General features: G+C 36.8%; 1 protein-coding gene across 44 annotated transcripts in view; it reads left to right on the forward strand.

The window, feature by feature from the left end:
- RIMS2 (regulating synaptic membrane exocytosis 2) overlaps positions 1–26,934 on the forward strand; it is a 701,736-nt gene that overhangs the window by 413,612 nt on the left and 261,190 nt on the right. For all 44 annotated transcript variants that reach the window (XM_070075383.1, XM_070075384.1, XM_070075385.1 and 41 more), the window contains 2 exons: positions 12,716–12,784; positions 19,897–20,053. In XM_070075383.1, coding sequence (XP_069931484.1) covers positions 12,716–12,784; positions 19,897–20,053 — 226 coding nt within the window. The remainder of the gene's footprint in view (positions 1–12,715; positions 12,785–19,896; positions 20,054–26,934) is intronic.

Consider the following 26,934-nt stretch of genomic DNA (forward strand, 5'->3'; position numbering starts at 1 on the left):
TGGACAGTCAAAGGCATTGTTTGATTAAAGTCCCGGATGAACTGCTTCAGTTAGAAACACTACTGAAACAACTCAAACAAAAAAATGATGAACTTAAGGAGAAAGTCTTCTCTTATCAATATTCTGTATTTTCTTATCTAATTTAAAACAACTTCATGAAGAGTGCTCAGATGTTATGAAGAAGAAAACCAATATGAAGGGCATGTATCATTCACTTGGCCTTCCAGCTCTGTTACTTAAAGCAAGAATGCTTTTGGGAGCAGAAAACATTTGCAAAACATCAGCTGTCAATTAGAGATGCTCCTTGACCAGAAATGAGAATGCTGGTCTATCAAAAATGTGCTTATATGAAGATTAGGCTTATGATATTGTATGCTACCTTCTTTTAAAAAAAAGATTTATTTATTTACTTTGAGAGGCATGGTTACAGGCAGAGGGAGAGACAGAATGTGAGAGGTCTTCCACCTGTTGGTTCACTCCACAAATGGCCCCAGTGGCTGGAGCTCAGCTGATCTGAAGCCAGGAGCTAGGAGATTCTTCCGAGTCTCCCATGTGGGTATAGGAGCTCAGATGCTTGGGCCATCTTCTGCTGCTTTCCCGAGCCATCAGTAGGGAACTGGATTGGAAGTGGAGGAGCCAGGAGTCCTACTGGCACCCATATGGGATGCCGGCACTGAGGGCGGATGCTTAACCTACTACATACCACAGCACTGACCTTATGTGTTACCTATGGAAACCAGAGTTTTATAAGTAAAAATCCTTTTTTTTAAAGTAAAGGAATAACTAGAAAGCCTTTTGTGAGGATAGAGAGGAAAAATTTCCTTTATGAAATGTATTTGCTGTGTTTGACACAATGTGCAACTGTCCTGGGAATAAATCAACCAAAGGAATTAGGTAGAGTGCCCTGAAGCCAACTTTCTTATCTAAGACTCTCTTATGTAAGGATCTGAGGCAATATGTCAGATGGGAGATGAGGAGGGAATTTAGTAAGTTATATGGAAAGAAATTTTTATTCATAAATAAAATTGGATCTTTGACTTTCCTCACATACAGGAAAATAAGCTCTATGGATTAGGAGTGCTCCGCCCATTTATTTGTAAGGCAGAGAGAGGGATATGGAGAGAGGAAGGAGGGGGAGAGAAAAAGAGAGTTAGTTAATTAGTTAGTTTCCAGGTGCTGGGCAAGGCCTAAGCTAGGATCTTAGAACTCCATCCTCCCACCCCTAGATCCTCGATGTGGGTGCCAGGGATGGAAATATTCAAGTATTTTATACAGATGTCCCAAGCAGTGTCATAACCTCATAACCACTTCTCAAAACTCATAACCTGATTAATATAATTTAAAGTTTAGTCAGGAAGCTGAAGTGCTTAGTGCTGAAGAGATATGGAATATGATTTATTATAAGTCGTATTACAAAGTTGTGGGAGAAGCTGGAAATTCTTTGAAAGATCTATAGGACAATCATTGAAGAATCTGAGAAAAGTTACTTACCAGAGACCCCCTCTACCCCCTGGGAGCTAATGAGAAGCCCATGGAAGGCTGTTGTGCCTGCACCTAGTAGTGGTCCTGGGGACTCTGGAATAAAAGGCAGGTTGGGGAGGAAAAATGCTTACAATGGTGAGATAAAGGAAAATGGGAACCCATGAGGCCAAGCCAGAACCTGTGTCTGCTGTCATCCCTTCTGTCCTGCCTTTGTAGGTGACCTAGAGAAGAAGCTGGTGTCCTTTGTCATCAGTCTGCCGCTGTGCTTGGCCAGTCTGGGAGAAGCTATAGGAGGAGATGCAGCAGGATCCACAGATATAGCTAAAATCCTACGCTTTGATTTTACATCATACCTAATTTAAACAGCAGGAAAAACTGGAAAGCAAAATTTTAAAACAACAATCATAGTGGCAGTCTCAGAGATACAAACGATACAGTTGACCAATGTAGATTAGTAGAGTATAACCCAACTAATAGAAAGTATACATTCTTTTACCTTGAAATGGAAAAAATTTGTAAAATTTTGCTGTTTTTAGAGTAATGAATTTATTTGGTATAAATTAAGACCAAACTTCAACTCCTGACATCTGGGGCATAGAAGGCACCTCAGATAAGACAGCACCATTTTACTAATACTCCCAACATCTGCACTGGTGGGAAAATGGAGTCAGGAGCCAGTGGCTGAAAATGAACCAAGTACTCTGATGTAGGATGTGGGCACCTTAACTGCTAAGGCTAAACTCCTGCCCCAAATTTCTTTTTTCTTTTTTTCCCAAGGACTTTTTAAAGAAGTTGTTTTAGTGAAAGGTTGGAAACAAGCTTTGTTTTTTTCTGAATATATATTTGTTTCTTCTTTATTCCTAATGTAACATTTAGTTTTATATAAAACCCTAGAATGTGCCAGCGGCTCATTTCGCTAATCCTCTGCCTGCAGTGCCGGCACCCCGGGTTCTAGTCCCGGTTGGGGTGCCAAATTCTGTCCCAGCTGCTCCTCTTCAAGTCCAGCTCTCTGCTGTGGCCCGGGAAGGCAGTGGAGGATGGCCCAAGTGCTTGGGCCCTGCACCCGCATGGGAGACCAGGAGGAAGCACCTGGCTCCTGGCTTTGGATCTGCACAGCATGCCAGCTGTAGCGGCCATTTGGGGGGTGAACCAATGGAAAAAGGAAGACCTTTCTCTCTGTCTCTCTCTCTTTCTCACTGTCTAACTCTGCCTGTCCAAAAAAAAAAAAAAAAATAAAAAAAAAATCCTAGAATGATTGCATTTTTATCAGCATCCTGACAGTGTTATTCCAATATCTCTGGCGCCCAATTTTGCAGAATTGTTTCTCTGTGTATTTAAATATTTAATTGGTTTGCAGCTGCTTCAATTAACCTATGCCCACAAAATTCATGTTTTGAAATCCTATTCTTTCTGGACGTGAGCTTATTTGTAAATAAGATGTTTACAGAGGTAATCAAGTTAAAATGAGGTCATTAAAGCAGGCCTTAATCCAGGATGATTGATGTACATATAATAAGGGTGAAAAGAGGACACAGAGACAGAGGCTTAGAGGGAAGATAAAGTAAAGGAATAAAGGGGAAGATGGTCATGTGACAGGAATAATACATGTACAAGCAAGGGAAGAATAGCATTTTTGCCAAATACCAGAAGTTAGAAAAGACATGGATGGATTCTCCTAGGACCATCAGGGAGAGAACGTGGCCCTGCCAATGTCCGATTTTGCACTCTTAGCCATCAGAACTGTTAGACAATGATGTTGTCATTTAAGTGACCCAGTGTAGGGTATTTTGTTCGATCAGTCTTAGGAAATAACATAGTTATATTGTGTTGTGATTTGGATGTACATATTTTGCAGCTTTTATGTTAAGTATATTTCTAAATTTTTGTGAATTTGGATATTTATGTAAAAATGATACTGATTTTGAAATAGTTTTTCAATTATTGCTTGCTACTCCCTGAGATATTATCATAGTGGTATGTAACCTGTAATCTTGCTAAATTCACCTATTAGTCCTACAAAGTTTTTATAGTTTCCTTAGGATTTTTCACTTGTCTGATGGTGTTACTTAGTGCTTTCTAATCTGTCTACGATTCCCTTCTTTTGCTTCGTGTATTGCCATGTCTAGGAGATACTATACCATGTTGACCAGGAGGCTCATCCTTATTGTGAGCATCCGTTATTTTTCTTTGTCATAGGTGGAAAGCATATTTCATAATTTCCAACTTAAGTATAATGTTAGCTGTAGGGTTTTTGTAGGTGCCCTTTATCAGTTTGAGGAAGTTCTGTTCTTACTAGTTTGTTGAGCCATTTTATCATGAATGAAGGTTAAACATTTTCAAATTGTTTTCTATAGCAATTGAAATAATTTTAAACTTGCATATATTTATTGAAATAATTTAATATACATAAAGTAACACTATAGAGAAAAATTAACAAATTTACTTTTAGTGAAGGAGGTTCCAGTGTACTTCTCTTTGAATTATTGATAGGTCAAGTAAGCAAATAATTAGGGAAATGCAAAAAAAGACAAACAATACAATTCACAAGCTAAATCTCATAGTCAAATAAAAAATTGCCCAATTAATGAATTCACATTTCTCTGTTACATTCATGAAACATTCATATGAATTATTAATACATTTTCCGTAATTTTTTTATAAATTTCAATTAGTATATGACAGGCTATTTTCTCAATATTATGTTTGTATATCAATTGTAAAAAAAATACCCATGCATCTCAAAATTAGAAAAAGTTGAAACTTCTATTGTAACAGGCATTATTTTGAAGTTCTCACCTGGCTTACAGCACTGGCTAAGGCAACAATGACAGGGGCTAGTCTTCTGGTTTGGAATTCACAATCATTTTCTCATTCGTAAAAACAAAGCAGGGCCGACGCCGCGGCTCACTAGGCTAATCCTCCACCTTGCGGTGCTGGCACACCAGGTTCTAGTCCCAGTCGCGGCGCCGGATTCTGTCCTGGTTGCCCCTCTTCCAGGCCAGCTCTCTGCTGTGGCCAGGGAGTGCAGTGGAGGATGGCCCAGGTGCTTGGGCCCTGCACCCCATGGGAGACCAGGAGAAGTACCTGGCTCCTCAATCGGATCAGCGTGGTGCGCTGGCCGCAGCGCGCTGGCCACGGCGGCCATTGGAGGGTGAACCAATGGCAAAAGGAAGACCTTTCTCTCTCTGTCTCTCTCTCTCACTGTCCACTCTGCCTGTCAAACAAACAAACAAACAAACAAAAACAAAACAACAACAACAACAACAAAGCAAAATAAAAACAGTACTTTGTTTTTACCATTCTACTGTTTCCCTATAAGCTGAACAGATTAGTATGTTTGGGCTAAAATGTTCAAATTTACATGCTTTTAATACCACTTAAAAAACTAACTGCCACTTAAATTTTTTTTAAATGGGAAAAGAAAATGCTCTGAATTCCAAACAGCTTTCTTTTTGAAACATATTTTATTATTTTCACTGTATTTGAAAGTCAAAGAGACTCAGAGCAACAGCCAGAGCTAGACTAGGCCAAAGCCAGCAGCCTGCATCTCAATCCTGGTATCACATAGACATAGCAGGCATCTAACTCCATAAATTGTGACCTGCTACCTTCCAGTGAGTCCATTAACAAGAAGATAGATTGAAAGCAGAGGAGCTGGGCCTTGAACCAGGCACTTCAATTTAGGATGCAGACATTCCAATTGATATTTTAACTGCTATGTCAAATACCTGCCTCTCTAAAGGACTTTCTTACAAATGACTGAAGTACACTGCAGTACTTACAGAGTCACATGGATTAAGTGCAATCATCATGTACCACTCAAATTATGGTGTCTTAGTTTTAAAGATTTATCTATTTACTTGAAAGTCAGAGTTATAGAAACAGAAGGAGAGGAAGAGAGAGAGAGAGAAAGAGAGAGACAGAGAGAGAGAGAGAGAAGTCTTCCATCTCTTGGTTCACTCTCCAGTTGACCAAAACGGCCTGAACTGTGCTGATCCGAAGCCAGGAGCCAGGAACTTCTTCCTGGTCTCCGACGCTGGTGCAGGGGCCCAAGGACTTGGGCCATCGACTGCTTTCTCAGGCCATAGCAGAGAGCTGGATTGGAAGTGGAGCAACTGGGACTCAAACCGGTGGCCAAATGGGATGCCGGCACTGCAGGCAGCGACTTTATACACTACACCATAGTGCAGGCCCTGGTGTCTTAGATTTAATAAAGTGGAATAATTATCTCATAATCCTAAGAAGGAAATCTAGGGTAGAATTTTATCAATATAGCACATATAAATATTTTAGCAATAAGTGAAGAACTCAGAAGGGAATATTTATGTTAAAAATATTAAAATGCCAAAAATTGTCCATTCATTTAACTTATGAATCTAGAAAAATAATAGTGAAATAAGTTCAAAGTAATAGAAGTTAAGAAATACATAAATCAGTAACGTCAGAAATACCTTTCTGATTAAGTGCACCCTTTTAAATGAATAGCAAATTCAATCTTTAGTGAAATTTATTGATGTAGTAAAAATTTAAATGGAGACAGTGAATATATCAGAAAATAGATAGCAAGAGAAAATTATGAATATTATTGTAAGCACTGCTGAAATTTAGACAAAGTGAATAATTTCTATAAAATATTAGTTACCAAATTTTGACTTAACAAGTCATTCTGTGTCTATTAAGAAAAAGGAATTGTACAAAAATTTCAAAGAACACATATTTTGACAGTTGTACAGAAATTCTCCCTGAGAATAAAAAAGAAGAAATAATGTTGTGAAGAGACAGCTGCAAAGAGAGAGAGAAAGAGAGAGAGAGCGAACAAGCGAGCTGTAAAACCTGGTTCCTAAACAGAAGGATTAGTACAGAAAGAAAACAGACCATAATCGCTTGTCAGTAAAAAAAACATAAACATCCTTAATGAAACATCACTGTACATAAATTCATGGATAAAAGAATGATTTAACATCGCAAAATTCATGTGTCTGTATCCATATAATCTGTTAAATTGGGAAATTAAATGATAAACATTTTATATTAAGTTCAGCAGATACAGGTAGCACATTTAATGAAAATGATCCCATTGTCAAAGTAATAATATCAAGACCTTTCTCAATGTGATAAAGTGTAGCTTCAACAGATTCTTTCTCTAAAAGGGAATATTATGAAGTCTGAATTTAAAAGCAATGTAAGTTTTTCCTGTTTTCTTTTCAGCATTTTGCTCATCAAAGTAGCAAAGCAAGAAATCAAAGAAAAATACATAAGAATTGTGATAAGGGATTGCCTACATAGAAAAATCCAAATAAAAGTGCACTTTTCTTGGAAGTAGATAATGTTTAACAAGGTGATAGGTTAACATTATTTTATGATGAAATTACATTTCTGTATCTGAGCAATTTATTCATTTTACACAGAATTTCTAATAAGAATACTAATTGTGGGATACACAGGAAAACCTTAGCAAATGTATATAGTTTTGGTACCAAAAGTGAAAATTTCTTAGAAAGACATTTAGAAACTTAAATGAAGAAAATGCCAAAATTAATGTAATTGTTTAATTGCAATGCAAGTCATGCTCCCAATTGAATTTTTGTGCAATTAGATAACCTATATATAATTTTTCATGGAAGAGCAAAAGGGCAATATCCAACATAGCAGTGATAAGGGAGATGGATTTGATCTTCAAAGTATGTTCATATAATGTTACACTAATAAACAGGGCAAGTTAGAGGTTTAATGCTAGACAGTAAGTACAAGAAAAAAAAATATAGCAATAGACGAATCCATAGCAGATACATTTTTTGAGAGAGGGCAATATCACATCACTGAAAAAATTGAAAATACTATATAGACTATGCTGAAATATGTGATATCCATATAGAAAAATGTAGTAAATTGCATCCATTTCTCACACTAAACAGAAGCTAAATTCATGATGGATGAGGATGTAAGGGTAAAAAACAAAACTTTTAACTTTCAGAAGAAAATGTAGGAAATGATCTCTTTGCTCCTAAAGTCAGAAAATATTTCTTAAGGCACTAAAAACACTGTTTTTAAAAGAAAAGATTGTTATTTTCAATGACATTAACTCTCATAACTAGAATTCATTAGAATGTCAAAAACAGACAAAATACAAATGGAGAGAATATTTAGCCTTCATAGGATTAATATTGAAATGATAGAATCTCAATCTTTTAAAAGAAGCAGCATTTACAAACCATATATGCCACCCTGCTGCACATATATACCACCCTTCCTACCCACAGTAACAGAGTAGAAACTCCAGATGTCAATCTATGCATCTATAACCAACTTATTTTTAACAAAGAAACTAAAGTCAATCCCTGGAGCAAAGATAGTCTTCAGCAAATGTTGCTTGGAAAACTAGATCTCTGTGTGCACAAGTATAAAGCAAGATTGCTGCCTTACACCTTGTACAAAAATCCACTCAAAGTGATCAAAGACTTGAATCTATGACCTGAACCATCAAAGTATTAGACAACATTGGGGAAAGCTTGTAAGGTATTGGTATAGGCAAAGACTTCTTGGGAAAGAACCCTGAAGCATAGACAAAGTCAAAATTGACACATAAGATTACATCAAATTGAGAAGCTTCTGCCCTGCAAAAAAGAAAGAATTCAACAAAGTGAAGAGGAAAAGGACAGAATGGGAGAAAATATTTGCAAACAATACAGCTGATAAAGGATTAACTCCCATAATCTTTAAAGAGCTCAGGAAACTCAATACTAACAAAACAAACAATCCAGTTAAGAAATGTGCAAAGGACTTTAAACAAGCATTTTTTCAAAACAGGAAATTCAAATGGCCAACAGACACATGAAAAAATGCTCAGGATCACTAGCCATTAGGGGAATGCAAATCAAAACCACAATGAGGTTTCACCTCACCCCTGTTAACACTTTTGGTTGAATACTGTAATCAATACACAATTCTTCTTAAGTGCTGAAACTTAACTGAAAAGTGATCGCTGTTAAATATAAGAGTGGGAATAAGAGAGGGAAGAGATGTGCAATTCGGGACATGCTCAAGCTGACTTACCTCAAACGGTAGAGTTAGAAACATACCGGGGATTCCAATTCAATCCCATCGAGGTGGCATGTACCAATGCCATCTCACTAGTCCCAGTGAACAATTTCTGTTCACAATTGATCATAATGATAGGACTAAGAACCAAAGGGATCACATAAACAAGAATAGTGTCTGCAAATACTAGCTGATAGAATAAAAAAGGGAGAGAACGATCCAACATGGGAAGTGAGATACACAACAGACCCATAGAATCGCAAATGTCCTAACAGCACTCTGGCCTCATAATCAGCTGTTAAGGCATGTGGATCTGGCTGAAAAGCCCATGAGAGTATTTCAGGCATGGAAAGCCAAGACACTCTGGGGGAAAAAAAAAAAAAAAACCTAAATGAAAGATCTCCGCGAGTGAGATCCCAGTGGAAAGAATGGGTCATCAAAGAAGGAGGTACCTTTCTCTAAAGGGAGGAGAGAACTTCCACTTTGACCATGGCCTTGTCTAAATATGATCAGAGTCAGTGAACTCAGGGGGCTTCTATAGCCTTGGCAGCTCATGACAAGAGCCTAGGGTGATTACTGAGGCCATAAACAAGAGTGTCAATTTGTTAAGTCAACAACAGGAGTCACTGTGCACATACTCCTCATGTAGGATCTTTGTCCTTAGTGTGCTGTACATTGAGATTTAATGCTATAACTAGTACTCAAACAGTATTTTTCACTTTATGTTTCTGTGTGGGAGCAAACTGTTGAAATCTGTACTTAATGTATGCTAAACTGATCTTCTGTATATAAAGAGAATTGAAAATGAATCTTGATATGAATGGAAGGGGAGAGGGAGTGGATAAGGGGAGGGTTGCGGGTGGGAGGGACGTTATGGGGGGGGAAGCCATTGTAATCCATATTCTGTACTTTGGAAATTTATATTCATTAAATAAAAGTTAAAAAAAAAAGAATGGCTTTCTTACAGAAATCAACAAACAACAAATGCTGGCGAGGATGTGGGGTAAAAAGTACCCTATTCCACTGTTGGTGGGAATGTAAATTGGTACAGCCACTGTGGAACAGTATGGAGATACCTCAAAAATCTGAATGTAGGGGTTGGCACTGTGGTGTAAAGCTGCCACCTGCAGTGCTGCCATCCCATATGGGTGCCGGTTCGAGTCCCCGCTGCTTCACTTCTGATCCAGCTCTCTGCTATGGCCTGGGAAAACAGTGGAAGATGGCCGAAGTCCTTGGGCTCCTGCACCTGTGTAGGAGACCTGGAGGAGGCTCCTGGCTCCGGATTGGGGCAGCTCCAGCCATTGCAGCTAACTGGGGAGTGAACCAGTGGCTGGAAGATATATCTCTCTCTCTCCGTCTCTCTCTCTCTCTCTCTGCATCACTCCTCTATGTTTAACTCTTTCAAATAAATAAATAAATCTTAAAAAAAAGAAAGAAATCTGAATACAGACCTACTGTATGACCTAGCTATTCCACTCCTGGAATTTACCCAAAGGAAATGAAGTCAGCATATGAAAGAGTTAGCTGTACCCGCATGTTTAAAGCAATAGCTAAGACATGGAATCAACTCAGAAGTCCATCAACTGAAGACCAGATAAAGAAATTATGGTATGTATATACCATGAAATACTACACAGCAGTAAAAATAAAAATGATATCCTGTCATTTGCAACAAAATGAATGAAACTGGAAACCATTATATTTAATGAAATAAGCCAGTTCCAAAAAGATAAATACCATATGTTTTCCCTGATTTGTGGTAACTAATAGAGTACCTAAAAGGTAATCTATAGAAGTGAAATAGACACTTTGTGATGCAATGATTTTGAACAGCCCTTGTCTCACCTGTTGATGAACACATTTTTGTTTTTATACTATTTGTTGAACTTTAGTGTAGGGTAAATCTTAAGTGTATAAAGTTAATTGAAAATAGATCTCTTTAAAACAAATAAGAATGAGAATAGAAGAGGGAGGAGGAAGAATGGTGGGAGTGCAGGTGGGAGGGATGATATGATGGGAAATCCACTATGTTCCTGAATTTGTACATATGGAATGCATGAAGCTTGCATACCTTAACTTAAAGGTTTCTAGGTTTAAAAAAGAGTCAATAAAATAAGCTCCCTCTTTTCTGGTGTCATTCTTGATCTAATCTTTGACCAAAGAAAAAGATTTATTTTTTAAAAATATTTATTTATTTACTTGAAAGTCAGAGTTACACAGAGAGAGGAGAGACAGAGAGATAGAGAGGTCTTCAATCCGATGGTTCATTCTCCAGTTGGCTGCAACGGCCAGAGCCGTGCTGATCTGAAGCCAGGAGCCAGGAGCTTCTTCCAGGTCTCCCATGCTGGTGCAGGGGCCCAAGGACTTGACCATCTTCTGCTGCTTTCCCAGGCCATAGCAGAGAGCTGGATCGGAAGTGTAGCAGCTGAGTCTCAAACCAGCGCTCATCTGGAATGCTAGCACTTCAGACCAGGTGTTAACCCACTGTGTCACAGTGCCGGCCCCCTCAAAGATTTATTATCATGGTGTATTGTAGTATACCTGGTATAGAGTATATAGTATACTTGGTATAGGTGTATTGGAGTATATATTGTAGTATACCTGGTATAGGTATAGTAGAGTAAAATAATTATTACCTTGTCCTTATGCCTTTCTGACAAGCTGGACAGAAATTGTCCTTAATGTCATCAATAGTTTCTTCTGCATGTTTCTTCTATTTCAAATCCATATACAATGTATGTCCTAATTCTATACATTCTTTTGTGGTCACTGCTGGGAAGTGTCATATTATTCTAATTTTAGTATCAGTGATATCTATAAAAGCCTCAGATTGGATTGTTCCTAAAGCATATGACATTAGGATGTGGAAGGAAAATCGTAGTAAGAGTCCATTCAAGGGAAAGAGTGATAACAGATAGATGCCTTCTTCCTAATCAGTAAAAGGGAAATGAAAACTGTAGTTTCTGGCAATGGAGACTCTTCCTTCCCCCAGAAGGCAAGTACTAAGGAACCAAATAAACAAACACCAGGAAAAAATTGATAGAATATTTCTGACAGTATGTTGTAAATATGGAGAGCATTTATGAAACATTTTAATTAGCTATACTTTAGATACCTTATGCTGTTTGAGCATACAGTTTTTTATAGCCCATACATATCAAACATTCATTTTCTGATGAAGCTTAGTTCCATATATTTCATGAAGAATGTGTAGTATAAAAACACAGATAAATCAAGTCTTTTTTTAATAATAACAACACTATTTTCATTCAGCATTAAATATTTCCTAATACTGAGAAAGCAAAAAACACTTTAAGAAAAGATTCTATTATATATGGTGTGTCTTTTCCCGAGATACATAAAAGAAAATTGAAATATTAAAAATAATTTTCTATATGTGATATGTGTCACAATTATGACATCATAATCTGCTTTAATGATAAAAGCTCTATGATTACTTTACTTTGATGCTACTTTTACCAAGATAGGGTTGATATTTTAATATGTTGTTATATTTCTTTTGTAAGGAAAATACACAAATGGTACTCTTAAATTCTAATAATAATTATGAGTGCTCATCTTTGCCAGTTTCTAAAAAAGCATAGCACAGTTAACAATTTAGATGTATTTTTCTGCTTATTTATTTATTGTTGTCTTAAAGCAATAAACAGTTGAACTAAATGGTAAAAAAGATGAAGTTTAAAGTGTCTTAAATGCGTTTACTTTTCTGAACTGTGGTTCCTCTTCATAATAAGGATAATATGTTTGATGTATTAGACATGCATAATAGAAGATACATTAATGCTTTTGAAATTAATATACTGTTTTGAAATTTACCAAGACTCAAACGTCTTTGTCTAAATGTATTTATAATTAATGTATTCATTTTCCAAAAGATTTTATAAATCAGTGTCAATTAATTGAAACATTATTTTGAGGTTGAAATCATTTAAATGCTCTATATTATGTATTTTCAGAATAATTCTTGTGTGAATTGTTAACTTTTCATCAACCATATACTCATGTTGTGAAATGTTTGTGAAAATCAGTGTTGGTGAGCTTTTAATGATGTTTCTTCTCTGTTTTTTATTCTCAAGTGTTCAAAATCCTTTCATTTGTTTCGCAGGTTGGTGAGCGTTTTTTACTTCTCTTAAATAATCAGCAATGTTGATTATTGCTATTGTTTTCTTCACAGGGTCAAAGAGAATCAGTGATAGCGAAGTCTCTGACTATGATTGTGATGATGGAATTGGTGTAGTATCAGGTAAGAATTTTGGGTTATTTTATAGTATTAAAAATAAGTGTAATATATAATTATTTACTGTAAAAGTAAATAAATAAAAGAGGAATAATTTGCCACCTTACCATGCAAAACAACATTTTGATAACATATGGCAATTTAAGATTTATTTATTTGAAAGAGTGACAGAGAGAGGGACAGAGAGAAAGATTGATCTTCCATCTGCTTGTTTACTCCCAAGTGTCCTCAATGGCTGGAATTGGTCCAGGCCGAAGCTAGGAGTCCAGAACTCAACTTGGGTCTCCCACATAGGTGGGAGTGGCCCAAGTACTTGGACCATCCTTGACTGCTTTCCAGGGGCATTAGCAAGGAGCTGGATGCAAAACAGAGCAGCCAAGGATCCAGCCAGCACTCCCATAATGGATGCCAGCATCGTAAGTACTGGCTTAACCTACTGTGCCACAATAGCAGCTCAAACATATGGCAACTTAAACTCCTAAATAAGTCCAGTTGAAGAAACCCTTATACCAGTTGTTAGGTTGAATATTCTTGAATGATGCCAGGTAAAACATTTTAAATTTTCTATTTTAAAATAACAGACTAATAAGGATTTCACAATAAATTGGAGGAGATACTGCATAATTAAAACATTAATACTGCACTAGGCGCTGGCACTGTGATGTAGTGGGTAAAGTGACCGTCTGCAGTGCTAGCATCGCATATGGGTGCCGGTTCGAGACCTGGATGCTCCTTTTCTGATCCAGTGCTCTGCTATGGCCTGGGAAAGCAATGAAAGTTGGCTCGAGTCCTTGGGCCCCTGTACCCATGTGGGTGGCCTGGAGGAGGCTCCTGGCTCCTGGCTTCAGATTGGCACAGCTCAAGCCATTGTGTACAATTGGGGAGTGAAGCAGCAGATGGAAGATCTCCCTCTCTCTTTCCCTGCTTCTCCTCTCTCTCTGTAACTCTACTTTCAAATAAATAAATAAATATTTAAAAAAATACTGTACTATCCAACTGTTGAAATCTTTTCTTAATATATGCTAAATTGATCTTCTATATATAAAAATAATTGAAAATGAATCTTGATGTGAATGGAAGGGGAAAGGGAGTGGGAGAAGGGAGGGTCGCGGGTGGGAGGGAATTTATGGGGGGAGAAAGCCATTGTAATCCATAAGCTGTACTTCGGAAATTTATATTCATTAAATAAAAGATAAAAAAAAACTGCACTAATGTTATTAAAAAATGAAGTATTTTTGACATCAGCAACGTACCTAAACATGTTAAATATTTGAGTGGGACATTTAGAAAAATTTTTTTTATGTTGATTAAGTATCATGTATAGCTACATTTTGAAATCCAAATAGCATAGTTTAAAATTTTGCTTTGATTTATGGTTAGAAATGATTAACACAATGATTAAGCATTTTTGGTAAATAGATAAAATTCCTATAAATTCTGACAAATCTATGATACTCAATATTATATAATTTTTATTTGTTTAACCTAGCAAATTTCATAATTATGATTAATTTACCATGAATAAAGAATGCTTTGTCATTTGTTAGGCATGCTGCAGTTGCAATTGGATTCCCCACAGTCTATTTGTTGATTCCTGTGTTAGAAATGGTGGTTCATATTTCTAGAAATTATGAATAAATGCTATAAACATCCATGTGCTGGTTTTTGTGTGGTCATAAGTTTTTAATAGAAATTATTTTAATAGAAATTATGAATAAATTGCTATAAACATCCATGTGCTGGTTTTTGTGTGGTCATAAGTTTTTAACACCTTTGGGTAAGGAGCATGATTTCAAATCATATGGTAAGAATATGTTTAGTTTTGTAAGAAACTGGCTAGCTGTCTATATCATTTTGCATTATTACCAGTAGTGAATGAGAGTTGCTGATGAATAAGTTACTGTTGTTCCATATCCTCACCAGCATTTGGTGTTGTTGAAATTCTGAATTTTAGCTAGGCTAGTAGGTGTGTAATGATCATCTTGTTTCAATTTGCATTTCGCCGATGCAAATTGAGATATGAGAGTGAATATCTTCTTTATATGCTTAATTGCCATTTGTTTGTTTTCTTCGGTGGGTGTCTTAGCCCATTTTAAAATTTTTGGTTTTTTGTGTTGTTGTTTTTAGTACAAATTCTTATTTATTTTATTTAAATGGCAAAAAGAGAGAGTGAGTGAACAAGCAAGATGAGTGAGCTCCCAATAGCTGTTTCAGTCCCAAGTGCCTGCAATTGTTTTATGCTTTTAAAAGCATCAATATGTTAAAACCCCTAAATGTATATCTTCAGTAAAGACTGTGTATATCTACTCTAGACTTTTTCCTTGTATATTCTTCTTCATAGTTGGTACCTCCATTTGGAAATGTAGTAGGTACCTCCAGGTTATTTTTTTTTTTAATTTTTTATTTATTTGACAGGTAGAGTTATAGACAGTGAGAGACAGAGAGAAAGGTCTTCCTTACATTGGTTCACTCCCCAAATGGCCACTACGGCCAGTGCTACACCAATCCGAACCCAGGAGCCAGGTGCTTCTTCCTGGTCTCCCATGCGGGTGCAGGTGCCCAAGCACTTGGACCATCATCCACTGCCCTTCCGGGCCACAGCAGAGAGCTGGACTGTTAGAGGAGCAACTGGGACTAGAACCTGGAACCCCATGGGTTGCTGACGCCGCAGGCAGAGGATTAACCAAGTGACCCACGGCACCAGCCCTGTACCTCCAGTTTAACATGTCCAGAAATAAACTCCTGAACTTTCCCATCAAAATATGTCATTTTATGACAATGCCATTTTCTTACTTGAGTCACAGATTTATTTTTTTTTTTTTGTCCATTCTCCTTCTTTTAGAGCCAAAGTCAAACCTTTCACAAAATCATCCTGATGACTCTATGCTCAAAAATATCCAGCAACTGATCACTTCTGGTTGTCTTCATTGCTATCATCCTGGTTCCAGCCTCTGTCATGCCTTCTATGATTTGTTGTCTGCTCTAACCTAAAACAAAATTTAGCTCATGTCGTTTCTGCTCAATACTTGCTAATGGATTAAAATTACTCAAGGGGCAAAAATCTTTTTTGTAACTTACAAAGCCCTATATGCTGCTCCTCTGTCCTTCACATTACTGTGATGTCTTTCATTACTGGCTCCACTCCAAGCATCCTTTCTTCCTTGCTGTTCTGTGAACATGGAATATCCACTCCCATCTTAAGGCCTTTGCACTTGTCTTTTTTTTTTTTTTTTGACAGGCAGAGTAGAGAGAGAGAGAGAGACAAAGGTCTTCCTTTGCCGTTGGTTCACCCTCCAATGATCCAATGGCAGAAGCCAGGTACTTATCCTGGTCTCCCATGGGGTGCAGGGCCCAAGCACTTGGGCCATCCTCCACTGCACTCCCGGGCCACAGCAGAGAGCTGGCCTGGAAGAGGGGCAACCGGGACAGAATCCGGTGCCCCAACCGGGACTAGAACCTGGTGTGCCGGTGCCGCAAGACTGAGGATTAGCCTAGTGAGCCGCGGCGCTGGCCTGCACTTGTCTTGAAACCCTCCTCTCTGTATAACCAGTTGGCACAATTCTCCACTTCATTTACATCTCTCTGAAATGTCACCTTCTGAATGTGTCTTATCTACTCTGCCAACCATACATAAAATTGGCAAATGTCTCCTTATGCTGTCATTTTGATCTCCATTTACTTTGTTGTATTTTTCTTCATAGTACAGAATCACCTTGAAATACATCATATTGTTATTTACTTGGCTTTTGTTTGTTTTCTGTATAGTTTCCCAACTAAAATTTAAGTTCCACAAGGCAAGGATCTGTGTTTTTTTATTCACTATGGCACATAGAATAGCTTATACTTTCACAAATATTTATTGAACATGTTGATTTCTTGATTTGGTATAGTCTGTTATTACTATTATTATATTTCAGAGCTGTATCACTGGACATATGTCCTATTTAAATTGAATTTAAAATAAATATATTAAAGTTCAACTCTTCTTTAACATTGTCCAAATTTCAAATTCTCAGTAGCCAAGTATGTGTAATGGCTATCATATTGGACAGTGGTAACAGAGATTTTTTCTACCATTTCAGAGTTCTATTTGATAATGCTATCCCATGTTTTATAAGAGCAATTCATTGTCTCACTGCAATATCTCTAGCCTTCAGTATGAATTGTGTGCTGCTATTAGCTTCATCTTTTAAAATTATTACTTAGATCATGAGAGGAGAATGTAGTATTAAGACACAGTGAGAGCCCTTGCAGTAAAAAAAAAAATTGTTTTAAATCCTAGCCTTGGTGTTTGACAATGTAAATTTCTTTGCTTTGTTTTTATGAAGTGAAAATGAAGGTTGTATCTTTCTGGCAGATTTGATTCTATTACACAGTATTTGTGTTCCTGATAAAAATTCCTGTACCATGCAAAATCGTGGACTAAAACCATAGAGCTTTGGAGGAAAACAAGTTAGGAAAGACCATTTAAAACCCATGTGCTTGAAAATAAAACAATAAAAATAAAAATGCCAGCACAATTTAAATGTCATGATAAATTTTAAGCAATGAAAAAGTAGGAATCCAAAATTGAATAAAGGCATCTAGGTCTAGGGAGTATGTCTTTAGGAGGATTTGTCTACAAAGTGGTGGATGTCAGGGAACTATCCACAAACAGCAGGAAGGACCCATGGAATACATACTTCTGAGGCAGACTTTGTGATCACATTGAACCTAGAGGAAAAACTGGGATGAATGTGTATTGTGTACAGCTCTGTATTTGTCTGGTTTGCTGGACCAGCTGTTGTATTCTTTGCCTTCAGCTGCTGTATTTAATAGTTGTAGTGAACACTGTTGGTATATCACTGATGTCCCTTTTACCATCTGGTTTACCCATCCCCAACTTCCATGAGTGTTGGTTGCTAACAACTCACAACTGTCCACACCTCTCTTGAGAACTGCCTTGGACAAATGGAAACCATCTCAGCCAGCTGCTTGAACACTTTGTCTACTTTCCACGGATACTCTTAGCCAGTTAGTGACTAACACAGGAATGTGGAAGTCCAGTCCTCTTGCCTACAGTCAGAGCAGCTCTGACTCCTTCATGTTTCAGAGCTACAAAGGGATCAAGTTGAGACTATATTGTTGCTTAGTTTCTTCCCTTCTCCTATTCTGCTCTTCTTCCTTTTCCTGGAGATCGCGTCTTCAAATGTTCATGTCTATGTGAATTTTTGTCTCACTATATTTCTAGGAAATTGAATTGAATGCTTTAAGATATTAACATGCTGGGAAAAATCACATGAGAGCCTGTTGTTTTTCTGAGTTATTTCTTGACTAAATGTTGTAGCAGAGTAATTTGTAAAGTACCTAGCAGGGTTCTTAGAGTAAAAGGCAGTTACTAATCGATATAATGAGCCTGCTGATGAGAGTGGTTCTGGCAGCCTAATGTCCAGCGCAGAACATTTCTGACTTTTTCCTTTACAAACCTCACAACTCTTATTCAAGATGGGGTAAATTTGCCTTTCTTGCTTATTTCATTTTGGTCATCTCACAGAAAATGCTATTCTTCTACCAATTTATGATCCTTTCTACGCTCTTCCCTATCTCTACAAATATAATTGCTTTCTAGTAGTGCACATTTGTATTATATCCCTTGTAGTTTATCTAACTGTGTCAAATCATTGGGCTATTTCCCTTCTCTGATTTGCTGCATTTTCATTCTCAGATTTTACTGTATCTCAACCTTATCAAAAACTGTAGGGAAAACAATTTACAAAAGTACTATACATAATTCTCAGACTTTTTTTTTTTAAATATGGTTTATGTCTTAAAGAAATAGCTATGGACTTTTAGGAACTTTGAACAATTTCTGAGAACTCTTTGCATTACCACCTCATATTTTTTCCTTTGTAAATTTTAAACTATTCTGAAATAAAATGTTAAAAATAATTGTTGAGATGTACTTGAAACTCATCTAGTTCATGGAAGAGTTGAAAATGCTCTTAAAATAAACTTGAGTCTTTTTTTAAAAAAGATTTTATTCTTTTATCTAAAAGGCAGAGCAACAAAGAGAGGGAAGTGGAGAGAGAGAGAGAGAGAGAGAGAGAGAGAGAGAGAGAGATATCAAGATCCATCTTTTATTCACTGGTTCATTCCCCAAGTGACTGCAACAGATAGGTCTAGGTCGGGCTGAAGATGGGAAGCAGAAACTCAAATACTGTGTCCTCTGCTGCTTTCCCAGGCATTTTAGCAGGGAGCTGAATCAGAAGAAGCAGAGAAGCTGAGACTCAGACTTGTGCACCCATACTTGCTGCCATGGCAAGCGGTGACTTAACCTGCTGCGTCACAACATTGGTCCCTAAACTTGAGTCTTTTATTTTTAAAATTTTTAAAAAAATAAATTTATCTATTTAAAAATAATTTTTTATTTTTTTTATTTAAAAATAAATTTATTTTTTAAAAATAAATTTATTTATTTATTTGAGAGGTAGAGTTACAGAGAGAGAGAGAGATAGAGAGAAAGGTCTTCCTTCCATTGGTTCACTCCCCAAATGGCCACAACAGCCAGAGCTACGCTGATCCGAAGCCAGGAGCCAGGTGCTTCTTCCTGGCCTCCCATGTGTGTGCAGGGGCCCAAGGATCTGGGCCATCCTCCACTGCTATCCCAGGCCGTAGCAGAGAGTTGGACCAGAAAAGGAGCAACTGGGATTAGAACTGGCACTTGTATGGGATGCCAGCACTGTAGGAGGAGGATTAACCAAGTTTGCCACAGCACCGGCCCCTTTTATTAAAGACATTTAACTATATATAAATTTTCCCCTCTGTATGTAAGTGTATATGAAAGATTTTCTCAATGTGTTAAGTATTTGTATATATAAAAGTTTTTCTCTACCCAGCACAGAGCCTTGGAAAAGCATTTATTTAAATACTTGAAAATTTGTCTTTCCTTCATAATTTATATGTCTACAAACTATCATTTTATCTAAATAGTATGCTTTATTCATTATATTTTGCATTTAATAGAGTTTACATTTAATGAAGTCATGCAATTTCACCAACATTTTATGTCCTTGAGTGATATACAAAGTACAGGAAAGTTATATTGTGTAAATAACAAATTATTAATTTTATGCATTTAGATTATCGACACAATGGTAGAGATCTTCAAAGCTCAACGTTATCAGTGCCAGAACAAGTAATGTCATCAAACCATTGCTCGCCATCAGGATCTCCTCATAGAGTAGACGTCATAGGAAGGACTAGATCATGGTCGCCCAGTGTCCCTCCTCCACAAAGGTAAGATACCAAGCACGTTTTATTTGTAGAATGGTACTGCAGACCTTATATATTAAATACATCTCTAACTTTTTGTGGAAAAAAGTTATTTAAAGAAAAATAACATGCTATTGAATAACCCATGTAATTGAAGTAAAATGATTTCAAGTTACTTTGTAGTTTTGGGTGATTTATGTTATTTATTGTAAGAGTTCAAAATACTTAAGAAACAGCTTTTAATCACATATCAATGTTGAGGACATTTAGTTAGAACCAGCTAATTATATTCTGAAATGATGTTGAAATTGGTAACTTAAGAAAAAGGAAAAATAAGCATGTGACTGGTATTTCAAATTAGGAACAATTATCAGATGAATTTAAAAAATACATGTGCATTGGGAAGAATGGCTCAGAAAATTTGTGTGTGCAAGTCTTTTTTTTTTTTTTTTAATTTTTGACAGGTAGAGTGGACAGTGAGAGAGAGAGAGACAGAGAGAAAGGTCTTCCTTTTGCCGTTGGTTCACCCTCCAATGGCCGCCACGGCCAGCGTGCTGCGGCTGGCACATCGTGCTGATCCGAAGCCAGGAGCCAGGTGCTTTTCCTGGTCTCCCATGCGGGTGCAGGGCCCAAGCGCTTGGGCCATCCTCCACTGCACTCCCGGGCCATAGCAGAGAACTGGCCTGGAAGAGGGGTAACCGGGACAGAATCCGGCGCCCCGACCGGGACTAGAACCCGGTGTGCTGGCTCCTCAAGGCGGAGGATTAGCCTATTGAGCCACAGCGCCGGCGCGTGTGCAAGTCTTAAGCCTAGTGGAAATTTCTAAATAATCTTTAAGTACATGTTGGCTTAATGGAATGAAAACCATGAAAATAATAGCTAGTACTAACAAGGAATAGGTATATAATCACATTTCATTTATTTGTGATATTTAAAAAAATATAGAATAGGTAAAAGATAATTTGACCTGTTACTTTTAAATAAACCATTGAGTTAGTATTGGTGGAATATTTAATTGAATCTTAATTTTACACATGATATAATACAATTTTACACATGTATAAGAAACCAATTATATATTTTGTTTAATTAATAAAAATAATAAACATTAAAAATGTGTATTTAATTTAGATAATTGAATATATATTAGGAAATCTAAGTGTAAAGATAGTTTAAATTGTTGATCTAAATTGGTAAATGAAATAAAAATTATTAAAAATGAACGATCTGAAAAGTAAAACATCAAAAGAACAATAACATCTGTGGTTGAAAATAAAGTTTAAGACTAGTGTTGAATTTGTAACTTTAATAGATTAAACATTTCTCCATTTATTTAAAAAACAAAAAATATTTGTGTAATAGAAAAAACATTTCTCATTTCTATGCTTTACTCAGTACAGAACATTTTCAAAAGATTTATTCAGTCACTTATTTATTTGTTTATTTGTTTGAATGGTAGAGTGACAGAGAGAGATGGAAAGACAGAGTGTGAGAGAGAGAGTGAGAGATCTTCCATCTACTGTCACTTCCAAATAGCCACATCTACCAGGATTGAGGCAGGCCAAAATCAGAACCTGGAATTCCATCTGTGTCTTCCACATTGTTGATAGGGCTCACCCACTTGAGCCATGATACACTGCCTTCCTAGACACATTATAGCAGGGAGCACTCCAGTATGCACTGAATGATAATGCAAGCAGTGGCCTAACCTGCTGCACCACAATGTGGTCCTCTCCACACAGAACATTTCTATGGCCAGATGTATGTGTGGGTGTTTCCTCATTACAAGCAACTTTCCAACAGGCAAGCACAAAATTTCCTGTAATTCAATTCAATTCTGACATTATCTACCTGAGATAGTATCAAATCCTACAGATTTCAGTCCCAGAAAACTACCCTCAACTTAAGATGTCAGTCCCAAATCCTAGATTATTTGCTGTCTTTCTGATTAGTCAGATATAATTTGAGTTTCTCACAAACAGCTGCCTTGGCCTCAATACTTTTGAGGAAGGCTCTGAGAACTCAGGAAAGCAACCAAAGAAAATTTACAAAATAACAGCTGTAATACTTTACTATTAAAACTTTTCTATTAATAATAGCCTTGAATTTTACTATTAATGATAGCTAAATTTCCTAATTAAAGGTACAAACTGGCTAAATGGTTAAGAAAACAAACCCCAAGGATATTCTGCCAACAGCTTCACTTCAGCAATAGAGACACACCCTAATTGAAAGTGGAAAATGAAAAAAATTATCCCATGCAAATGGAAATCAGAAATGAGCAGCAGTAGCTACACTTATATCACATTGAAACTTTTTTTTTTTTAAAGATTCATTTGCTTAAAAGGCAGAATTAGAGAGGGAGAGAGAGGTGCTGCAGCTACTGGTTCACTCCCCAAATGGCCACAATGGCTGGGTCTGGGCAAGGCCAAAGCCATGAGTCAGGAGTGACCTCCAGTTTTCCCACGTGGGTGCAGGGGCCCAAGCACCTTGGCCATTCTCCGCTGCCTTCCAAGGCTTACCAGTAGGGAGCTTGATTGAAAGGGGAGCAGCTGGTACCTGAACCAGTGCCCACATCAGATGCTGGTGTGGCTGGCAGCAGCCCAACCTGTTATGCCACAATACCGGCCTCCTCATGAAAACTATAAGATCAAAACTAAAAAGAGACAAAGTAGGTCATTATATAACAATCAGGGACAATTCAACAAGAAGGTATAATTGTTGGAAATATATATGCATTTACATTCTAGAGCACCCAGTTTTAGAAAATAAACATTATTAGATTTAAAAGAAGAGCTAGGCTCTTGTATAATAACAGAAGGGTACTTCAATACTTAATTATCATCATTGGACAGATCATACAGAAAAAAGTCAACAGAGAAACATCAAAAAGTATTCTATGAGCCAACTGGCCCTAACAGACATTTGAAAAACACCTCGTCCTGCAACTGCAGAATATACATTGTTCTCATCAGCATGTGAAACATCCTATAGGAGATCATATATTGGTTCATAAATTTCAGCCAATTCAGAAAAATCTTAATCATATTATTTATCTTTTTTGACATCGGAATTAACTAGAAATCAACAAAATAAACTGTGTAAGTTAGATATATGGGTACTAAGCAACATGCTATTGAATAATAGCAGGTAATTGATGAAATCAAATGAGAAATTAGAAAATTTCTCAAAAACAAATGAAATGGAAACAACATGGCAAAATTTATAGGATAGAGCAAAAAGAGAACTCAGAGGGAAGTTTATTGCAAACAGGGCCCACATAAAGAAAATAGAAAGATTTCAAATAAATAACCAAATCATGGACCCTAAGAAACTAAAAAAGTAGGAATAAAGCAAACTGAAAATTAGTGTAAGGAAAGAAATAACAAGGATCATGCAAAAATAAATGAAAGAAATTAAAGATAATTTTTAAATGAGATGAAAAGAATGAGTTTTTGAAGACATAAGCAAAATTGGCAAACCTTTAACTAGATCAATGAAGAAAAAAGGGATGACCCAAATAAATACAGATGAAAAAGGAGACATTACAGTTGATACCACAGTAACATAAAGGATTGTAAGGAAGAGACAATTATGAACAATGATACACACCAACAAACGAGAAAGCTTGCAAAAAAAACTAGGTAAGTTTTGGGACACATATAACCTACAAAAATTGAACCCAGAATATACTAAAAACCTGCAGACCATTAATGAGTAATATGATTGAATCAGTAATAAAGTCTCCCAACAAAGAAAAGCCCAGGACCAAATGGCTTGATTGCTGAATTTTACTAAGCTTTTATGGAATAACTAACAGCAATTCTCTAACTATTCCAAAACAGTGAAAGGCAAGGAACTACTCCGAACTCATTCTATGAAGGCAGCATTATTTGGATGCCTAAATCAGACAAGAACACAAGAAAAAAGAATACCCAAATTTTCAGAAAACTACTACCCTTAATGCACGTAGATGCAAAAGTTCTTCACAAAATAATAAATAACAAATAAAATCTAACGGCATATCAGAAAGTTCATTCACTATGATCAAGTGGAATTTACCTCAGGAGTCAAGGAAAGTTCAACAAACAAATTCAAAACACATGTCACATCAACAGAATCAAGGCTAAAAAAATCATATGATTATCTTAATAAACACAGAAACAACATTCAATACAATTCAACAACTCTTCATGAAAAAAAAAAAAACTCCAAACAAATCAGATCTGAAAGGATTGCACTTTAACATAGTAAGTGCTATGTTTTATACACAGCATTGCAGTTGAATGTGAAAAAGTTGAAAGCATTTCCTCTATGAGCTGTAATAACACAATGGTGTCCACTCTTACTACTCCTAATCAATATGAAGTACTGGAATTATTAGCCAGAAAAATTAGGTAAGAGAAAGAAATAAATGACATGTAAGTTGAAAGGTAGGAATTCTCATCAGTTTGCAGATGATATAACTTTATATATAGAAAAGTCTAAAGATTCTACCAAAAGATAATTAGAACTGATGTACAAATTCAGTAAATTTGCTGGATAAATAATGAATATAAAAAATCAGTAGTATTTTTACACATCAGTAGCAAACTTGCCAGGAAATAAACCAGGAAAGCAGTCCCATTCAAAATAGCTTCAGACAAAACGAAACCCCAGGAATAAATTTAGCTATGAAAGTGGAAGGCCTACCCAATGAAAATTATAACACATCAATGAAAGAAATTGAAGAATAAATTTTTAAAAGCAGAGAGATTTGCCATGTTTATGGATTGGAAGAATTAATATTTTCTTAAATGACTGGATTACCCAAGTGATTTACAGATTCAATGCAAGTTCTATCAAAATATTAATGACATTCTTCATAGAAATAGAAAATGAAATTCTAAAATTTCTATGAAAGTATAAAAACTCTGTATGGCATAAAAATCTTGAGCAAAAAGAACAAAGCTGAGGGTTTTGTTTGTTTATTTAATTTTATTTTTTGACAGGCAGAGTTAGACAGTGAGAGAGAGAGAGAGAGAGACAGACAGACAGAAAGGTCTTCCTTCCGTTGGTTCACCCCCCAGATGGCTGCTACGGCCAGCGCTCTGTGCAGATCCAAAGCCAGGAGCCAGGTGCTTCCTCCTGGTCTCCCATGCAGGTGCAGGGCCCAAGCACTTGGGCCATCCTCCACTGCCGTCCCGGGCCACAGCAGACAGCTGGACTGGAAGAAGAGCAACTGGGACAGAACTGGCACCCCAACCGGGACTAGAACCCGATGTGCTGGTGCCGCAGGCGGAGGATTAGCCAAGTGAGCCATGGTTAAGCTGAGGGTATTGTAATACCTAATTTCAAAACATATTTCAGAACTATAGTAACCAAAATTGCAGAGTACTGGCATAAAAACAGACACATGGACTAATGGGCCAGAATAAAGTTAACAGAAAGAAACCCATACATCTACAGTCAACAAAATTTCCAAAGGTGCCAGGACATACATTGAAAAAATGACAGCCTTTTCAATAAATGGGGCTGGGGAACCTGAATATCCATACACAGAAAAATGAACCTTGATCCCTCCTTTTTATACTATATAAGAGTCAATTGAAAGTCCTTAGGAACCTAAGTGAAAGACTTGTGTAAGAGTCAATTGAAAGTCCTTAGGAACCTAAATGAAAGACCTGGAACTCTTAAACTACCTGATGAAAATATAAGGGAAACACTTTAAGATAACAGTATAGGCCATGGCTTTTTAGGAAAAGAATCCCAAAGCAGTGAGGGTGTTTAGCTTTGCAGTTAACATGCCCATTCCCATATGGGAATACTTAGGTTTAGTTCCAAACTTCAACTCCTGACTCCAGCTTCCTGCCAGTGCAGACCCTGGGAGGCAGCAGTGATGCCTTCAGTACTTGGATTCCTGCCTCTCACATGGGAGATTGGATTTTTCTCAGCACCTGGCTTTTAGCCCTGGCTGTTGTGAAATGCACCAGGGAATGGGAGCACTGACTCTTTCTGTCTTTGTCTCTGGCTTGCTCGCTCTCCCCCCACCCCCAGAATTTCTCCCTATATAGAATTAATAATTTAAAAAATGAATACAAAAGCACAAGCAACAAAAGCAAAAATAGACAAATGGAATTGTAACAAACTAAGAAGCTCACACACAACAAACATTCAACCAGGATGATGAGACAACCTACAAAATGGGAGAAATGTATTTGTAAACTACTCATCTGACAAAAGATAAAATATCCAGATTATATAAGGTACTCAAAGTACTCACAAACAAAAACAAAACCCAGATAATCCAATCAAAACATGAGTTAATGATCTGAATAGATGTTTCTCAAAAGAAGAAATACAAATAGCCATCAAATATATGAAAAAAAAATTGCTCAGTATCACTAGCTATCAGGGAAATTCAAGCCAAAATAACACATGTTTGGCAAGATGCTTGACAAATGAGAACTCTTATACCATATTGGTGGGACTACAAATTAGTACAACTATCGTATAGAACAGTATGGAGGTCCCTCAAAAAAGCGAAAAATAGATCTACTGTAATATCCAGTTATCTCACTTTTGGTCATATATGCAAATGGAATGAGATCTAAATCCTAGAGATAAGCCTGTAGTGTCATGTTTATTGCATCACTGTTCAAAATAGCCAAGATGGGCAATCATCTTCGGTGCCCATCTGTGGATGAATGGATAAAGAGAATGTGGTATATATACACAGTAGAATATATTTAACAATAAAAACAAATGAAATCCTGTCATTTGCAGCAAATGGATGAAACTGGGGACAGTTAAGAGAAATAAACCAAACTCAGAAATATATCAACCCTATGTTTCTTTTCATATGTGGATACCAAAAAAAAAGTTTATCTGAATACATTATATTGGCACAAGAGGCTGAGAAGGGA

Source organism: Oryctolagus cuniculus, chromosome 6 (genome assembly GCF_964237555.1).
Source record: "Oryctolagus cuniculus chromosome 6, mOryCun1.1, whole genome shotgun sequence".
Taxonomy (NCBI): Eukaryota; Metazoa; Chordata; class Mammalia; order Lagomorpha; family Leporidae; genus Oryctolagus; species Oryctolagus cuniculus.